The sequence below is a fragment of the Alnus glutinosa genome, chromosome 3 (assembly GCF_958979055.1).
Source record: "Alnus glutinosa chromosome 3, dhAlnGlut1.1, whole genome shotgun sequence".
NCBI lineage: Eukaryota > Viridiplantae > Streptophyta > Magnoliopsida > Fagales > Betulaceae > Alnus > Alnus glutinosa.
The window spans coordinates 6,988,095-6,995,594 of record NC_084888.1 but is presented as its reverse complement, the minus strand read 5'-3'; the positions used below and the strand labels follow the sequence as shown (position 1 = coordinate 6,995,594).

Genomic DNA, 7,500 nt, shown 5'->3' with positions numbered 1-7,500 from the left:
TATACGTCGAATCTAACACGCGATATTTAGGATTAACAATTTTTGATATAAATCTAACATGAAATTAACGGGCAGAGTTGAAAAATTTGACATAAATTAATTAAATTGGATGAAATAAGATTAGCATATATAATCTTATACATGCATCAACACCATCCAAACAAGCTACACGAATTGCTACGCTTACTCATAACCATATAGTTCTTCTTTGCTGTCAATCAGGGGTGAAATTTGGATTTTCTTTCTGGAAGGGCAGACTAAATCGCTCAAAATTCATAACCAGGTGGTAACAAAAAAGAAAAAAAAAAAGAAAAAAGAAAAGAAAAGAAAAAGAGAGTGAGTTTTTTTAAGTCTATTCTGTGAACCAGTTTCTAATCTCTGCCCCACGCCTTCTGGTGATTCTACGCGTTCACAGCGGAAAGATTCTGCTTCAGAAGAGAAAAATATGTATCAGGCGGCGGCTTCTTGGGTTTGCCAATGATGATCAATGCTTGAAGAAATTACCGATGAAGGCGGTACAATTGGGTTGAACGTTCAGATTCTCGACAGTAGTGAAAGCTAAGTGTTAGAGATGGGACAGGAATGCTGACACACAATACTAAGTCTTCAATGTTAGTTCCTTGGTCATGATCAAGGAAGCTTTGGCAGAAACCACAAACTCTATCAGGTGAAGAGTTGGTCGCAATTAGTTCAGTATTATTGGTCTTGGATTGGAAAAGCTAACCCTAAAATTGTAACTGGGTAGAAAGAATTGTATAAAAATCAATATGGAGAGTTTTTCTTTTCCTATAAATTAAATCCTATCCAAGACTCCCTGAAATTACCTGTTGTTATGTTTACTCGTACTGTGTACACATATAGATTTCTAGTGTGGAACAAATTGTGATCAACTAGATAAACACCATAAAAAAATTCTATACACACATAAACGACACAACGCACTCAAAATTCTATACAAGATGGCCTCTGAAATAGTCATAGAACTGATGAGGAGACCTCTGAAATGGTGACAAAAAGCCACTTCAACCCATTAGCAATTATAAATGTCACAAAGCCAACAAATTATGATACACCACTACCAAATATAAACACATGACACGTTATATAAATATCATAAAGCCAACAAATTATGATGAGAACTTATGATACACCACTAACAAATATAAAAACATGACAGGTTTAGGATACATACAATGTAACTCAACCTTGCATAACTGGATATAGTTGCAACTTTTTCTGAGAATAAGAGGTATTTAGCCAGTAACCTGCTTACATTGTAACACCAACAGCCCTCTCCTTCAGGGGCTTATTTAACGGTTTGACACAAGAAGATCTAGATGTGGCTTGTCCATAATGTCTTGTCCCCAGTTTTTTCTTCCTAGACAACTTTTTCTCCAAGTCTTTCACTCTTGCATTCAGGTTGGATATAACAGTCAACTGCTCTTTCCCTGCTTCCATCAACCTCTCCATCATCTCCTTCAGTTTCTCATTCTCTTCAACAAGCCTTTTATCACTTTCCAAACCTAAGTCGTGTTCATCAACACATAGCTTGCTGGCAGTCGGTGACATAGGTAATGCCTCTCCTTCCACGTCAACCTTCTCCACATGCATTGGAGCCTCCTCCTTGACAGTTTCAGATCCATTAGTGTGGTCAATCTCAACTTCATCCTGGCTTTCTTCTCCTGCCTCTTGCGCCGCTTTATTCTCCTCTCTGATTGCCACAGGCTGCTCATCATGATCTTCTTTATTTTCGCAATTTGGCACTTTTGTCTCTGTAGTCACCCCTGTAACTGCCGGTACAGGGGAGCAAGTATAGTTAACATCATCTACTCCCTCGAATATATCTCCAGGCACTTCCCCGCGGCCTTCTGCCCCAACTACTGAGATGATAGGCTGGGGTTCTGCTGACTCACAGACAACTGAAAGCTTTGATGGTGGCTCCACTGCTATTTCAAGAGTTGTATCTTTGGGTAGTTCCTCAACTTTCTGATAGCCAGCCTTTATCCAATCTGGAGATTCAGCAATAATCTGCTCCTCCTGAGGGACTTCCAGTGCCTGTTGCTCAATTTGACTTACAACTTGAGTTTCATCATCTGGGGAAGTCACATTAAGTTCCACATCACATTTCCTCCCTCCATCAATTTCAACTTGTTCATGCTTCTTGAACTCGGAAACTGCAGGGCCTTCGTCAATTACTCCCAGTGGTAATTCTTCTAACTGATCAACCTCTGGTTCTTCGCTAGTTGTCATCAGATCATCAACTTTGGCTGACAAAGTGACATAAGTAGACACATTGGATTCGACTCCACTCTCTTGGACTTCATTATTTACCAATCTGACATGTTCGTCCTTCTCAGACTCAAAAATAGTAGGCTTCTCATCAGTTGCACTGTGCAGCAACTCTTCCATCTCCTGTACAGGGATACTATGTAAGGGACCATCAACATCAGATGATGTTCCCGTAGTCCATATCTCAGATTTAATGTTGTCTTCTCTAACCAAAGGAAGTTCAGGGGATTGTTCAAGCTCCGAAAATTCGGTATTCCCCTTCTCTATATCTTTCAGCTCTATTTGACTAATATCAAGCTCAGCCTCTTTGCGTATGATCCCACTTGCCACTAGTAGTCTGCTATTTTCAACTTCAGATTTCTCATTCCCCTCCTTGTTGGCAAATGTAGACCCCAAATTATTCTCCCTTTGGGAGCTGGACAAAGTGGTTGTCATGTCAAGAAGCAAACTTTCATGTGACTCCATCAATTCGTGATTACTACTGCAGTTTTTATCAGAAGTGGTTTCTCCAGGTCCTGCTGCTGCCTTTTTCCGCTCCTCTTGTATGTAAGAACCATTGGGAGTCTCAACAGGATGCCGCTCCATATGTTCAGAAGGGGACGCCTCCTCGATAGCTTCTTCAGATGACTTAATCATTAGCGAATCCAGCTTCCCCTGTAGGGTTACAAGCTCCTTCGCCAAGGATTTTCTACTATCCCTAACGCTTGGGTGCAAGCCCTGATATATAGTAAGAAACAAGTATAACATAAAATTCAATATTCAGAGACAAGTGCTATTTCCCCTGCTTTTTCCTTCTTTCTTTTTTTGGGCAACAAGTATTTCAGAAACAGGACACTAATAAACAAAACAAATAGCCTAGCAAAATTAGAAACTGAAACATGGTATTAAGTTGATAATCTAATAAATATGAAGTTTGTTCTTAAGTTCATTCATGATGTAACATAGTAGAAGAAAAAAAAGGAGCTGAAACATACATACCTGAATTGTATCCAGTTTTAGCAGAAGCCTCATTATGGTTTCTCCAATTACTGCAATTTGCTTGTCGTCTCTTTGGAGATCAGAAGACGACTCTAGAATCTGAATATGATTCTGAACATCAAGCATCTGCTGACGAACTTCAGCTATTTGCTTCAGTTTCTTCAATGGTTCCCATTTCCTCACCTCATAACCACGATAGGCAGACTGAATACACATGGCAGCTTCTTCATCTGGCAGGGTCTTTTTCTCAAGTTTACCTTCATTTCCAGCTAACTTAGCTGAATCTTTCACTTTCCTTGCTTCATTTGGTTCCTCAGTTGTCATATCTCCTGCCTTTCTTGCTCCTTTATCCTCTTGAATCTTACATTCTTCACCATCTTTTCCAGTTTTCTCTACAGTTCGTTTCCCTGATACCTCGTCTTGAGAATCAATTGGCAAGTTAACTGGAACCTGAGTTTGAGACTTGCCTCCCAATCCTTGTCTTCACTGGTTTTCCTTTCCAGGACCTCGATAACCTTCTCCATTTCGTATGTCTCCACCTCCTTGCTGCTGTTTGAAGTCTCATGTGAATGCCCTTTGGGATAAGGAGGACTAGAAGATCGTGAACTGCCATTCCCATTTTTCTTCCTTGGCAAAGGATCAAGTCTCAAACAAACAGGAGATAACTTGGGTGTCTTTGGTGGGGATGAGTATTGCCTTTTACTGCTGGTACCAGAAGCCTTGTTCATTGTATTGACACTTCTTCCTCTGCTCTGAGTGTCCTCAGAACTTTCCTCCTCATGCGATTCCATTTGCTTCACTGGAATGGTTTTCTGATTAGTAGTTTTTTCTTCCACTAGAATGTTTTTCTGATTAGCAGTTTTTTCCTCTGTCGGTGAACCTCCCTGGCTCTCAAACTTCTTTTCATTTGCTTTAGGTGAATTTGTGAAATCATCACTTTGAGAAGGATTTACTGGGACGAAGTTATAAATACAAGGTGGCTCTTTGGCAGATTCTGGCTCAGGATCCATCTCCTTCTTGTCCTCCTTTCCAGCTTCCTCCTGCTTATCATGGTATGGCACCCAGATAATGGGAAATGGGAATTGCCTCATCTTGTCCTCATTTTGCTGATTCTGAGCTCTCTTCCCATCTCCACCCTGCATCAAAGAATCATGTCTGTTCATGTCAAAAGGGAACCATCCATTCCAGACTTTTGGCTCCCGTTCATTAGATTTCAAGCTCTCAGGAGGCTTCGTTGCACACTGAACCTTATCAGGCTCTGCAGCCTTTGATTCAAATGGTTCTTTATCTTCTTTGTTTTTCATGTACTCTGGCGGATTCCACACAATTGGATATGGATAATTTTTCATGTGAACAGGAACCAGAGGATTACTTCCTTTCCTTCCAACATCTGGCTCCTGCTCCTCGATCTTCAAACCTTTATCTTCCTCCTGGTTGTGAGCGTGATTAGGACAACCACAGCAATGATAGTTTCTGGGCATATTCTTTTCATACTCGTATCTAGGCAGATCCACCGAGTAGCGCGGAGGAGGTACGTCATAAACAGGGTAGGCTTCATGATATGCAGGATGACCCCCACAACAATGCATTGGTGACAATGGTGGAATATGTGGATAAGGAGGTCTGCAACTATAATAACCAGGGAAGCTGTTATGATTGCAGCAGGAATTCCATGGCATTGGGTAATTATAGTTGCCACCACAAGGCCAAGATTCATATGCAAGATGAGGCTTGGTTGGATCAATCTTCATATGAGGTGGAACCGCTTCGAAGCCTGGATGATAATACTGACTCAAAGGCATTTGGGTATTCTGGTAGGGGTACGAGTCCATGCATCTGTGCACAGGCATCATTTTCCCCAGCTTGTTAAAGGTAGAATCACTTTCAAGCACTGGGAAAAAGTTGTAATCCCTTGCTCAGTAAACTACCACGGGTTCTGGCAGTTTATAACAAAAAGCGAACACAAGACCTGATGGGCACAAAGAGGACAACTTAGTCCAGAATCACAGAAGTGATTGAAAGGGAAAATCAACGGAAACCAAAAGATTTAGCACCAAAGACAAATCACACGGACGGAATAATGACCATATTGTACATTTTTACAAACAATTAAAACGAAAGGAGGAAGAAAGCTACTTTTTTTGCAAGAAATAATCCTAAGCAGTACATGCAGCTACACGAGCAATCCAAAACCAAAATTACTTAACTCGAAGCACAAAAATTATCACAAGACAAAAAATCTCCATATGCTATCAACTGATTTAATAAGATTCAATGATTATATAACAATTACTGGTCAAAAATCTGGTAAGCATATTTGAAGAAAATTACAAAGGTACCATATATATACACGTGACGAAACTACCATACACATAGACCAAAAAGCAAAAACCCAAAAAGTTTTCAAAGAAAAAGTCCTAAAAATGCACGCAGATTAGGGAATTTAACCATACTATAGAACTGATAAGAACTTGAAGATTATGCCGTTAGTCAACTGCATGTCACTCAAAGACCATTTTCCATTATTGTTTCACGGCTCTACTCTTTCAGCATGAAAAGGGATGAAAACATTCAGTTAAAAGTTAAAACAATGCTAAAATTTGAAGGACAGAGTTGTTACAACTGAATAAACACGACCAAAAAGAAACATCAAAGAAAAAAAAGTACAAATAAAAGAAAAACATGTAAACTCCCAAGTTCTAAAGTTTTTATCTTTCTTTTTTTGAAATAATATATTCATGAAAAGACTAAGAACTACTTTCATAGTCCATTTGCATTTCATCTTACTTTCCCAGATTCCCATGCCCACCAAACAGAGCACAAACAGCCTATCTAAGCTAGAGAATTTAAATTTCATACATCTCCCCAACAAACAAACAGAGCATTCTAACATCCACTGTGCCTGAATTTCGTTTGCCCTTCCTACTATCATCAGCAACCAAACAGAACACACTTCAATAGAGAAGAGAAATCAATCACTTACGTCTCTTTCCTCGACGGAAAGAATAGAAAACGCAAGAGCTCCACCAAAACAGTTCCACCCAATCCGAATGACTCGGTTATCGGCGCGAAATCGGTCCACCAACCCAGCAAACTGCGATTCAAATTCTTGTAGCTCTCTGTCTCTCTAGTGCGCGATCAGTGCTTTGTTTTCTGTGAGATTAAAGCGAGCTGGACGTTAGCCTTTTATACGGGAAAAGGCACAGAAGGAGTTCAAGAAAGAGAGAGATCTTGCTCTACCAGATCATTCGCGCGTCTTCATCTGGTGAACTGTCTGGAACTTTCTTGCCACGTGTGCCACTGGGGATAGACGGATAGTTATTATGTGGGTTGTTTATAGTGTAAAGGTTAGGAAAGTCGTTAAAAGTTGGGAGTAGTCCATAACGTGGCAGTCTATAAATGGGCTGTTGCATGGGAATGTCAACGTCAAATATCCAGAGGTTCTTTGCTTGTTTCCAGATCAGTATGGGCTCTTCTACCTCGATGTGGAACTCTCCATGGGTCCTGGAGATTTCAGCAATGCAATCTGTCCCTCTCTCTTGGTCTCTGATCTTATTGACACGTGGGAGAGACCCATTACGCCCATTCCACAAATTAATTTTGGCCCACAACCCCTCGAGGGGCCTTCAACATCAAGGCAGCCTACCGGTTTCTCTCCAATCAGCAGGCTATAGTCCACAATCCCCTTGGGCCCAATCTTTGGAAATCTCTGTGGAAGATTCACCTGCATGAGCGGCTGAAGCTCCTCTTGAAAAATTGCATGGAAAACCCTCCCTTCTAAGGTGCGGCTCCCTGAAATTCTCTACTCTCATCTCCCGAACCTTGCCTCCTCCCTTTGCCAAGGAGACAATGAATCTTTGCTGTTGGTGCATGTTACGTATCTAGAGTAATTAGAATTAGGTTTTAAATAAGGTAAGAGTCGTAGATTATTATTATTAGGTAAATAAGAAATATTGCTCATAAAGCAATATCTCCAATAGGAAATTAAGGGATTTATATCCTATTATATTAGGTTTTTTATTAGGAAGGAAATAAGGGAATTAATTATCCCATTAGGTTTAGTATTATTTATGTAATATTTATTTATTTATTGTTTTCGTATTTTTAGCTTGTAACCCTATAAATAGGGGGTATTGAAGAATGAATAAAAAAAAAAGCAGAAAAATATTATAATTCAGTTCTTGTAATTGATTATGAGTTTTTTAAGATTTCTCGAATAATCCTAACTTTAGG

The 7,500-nt window shown here is 39.9% G+C and overlaps 1 protein-coding gene across 1 annotated transcript; it reads right to left on the bottom strand.

Annotated features, from left to right (window-relative positions):
* Nucleotides 1-1,083: 1,083 nt before the first annotated feature.
* LOC133862656 (BAG family molecular chaperone regulator 6) lies at nt 1,084-6,483 on the bottom strand. The gene is given in 4 exon segments (XM_062298502.1): nt 1,084-3,006; nt 3,268-3,658; nt 3,661-5,236; nt 6,251-6,483. Coding segments are annotated over 3 exon segments (3,588 nt in total). The 5' UTR covers nt 5,121-5,236; nt 6,251-6,483; the 3' UTR covers nt 1,084-1,269.
* Nucleotides 6,484-7,500: the final 1,017 nt, after the last annotated feature.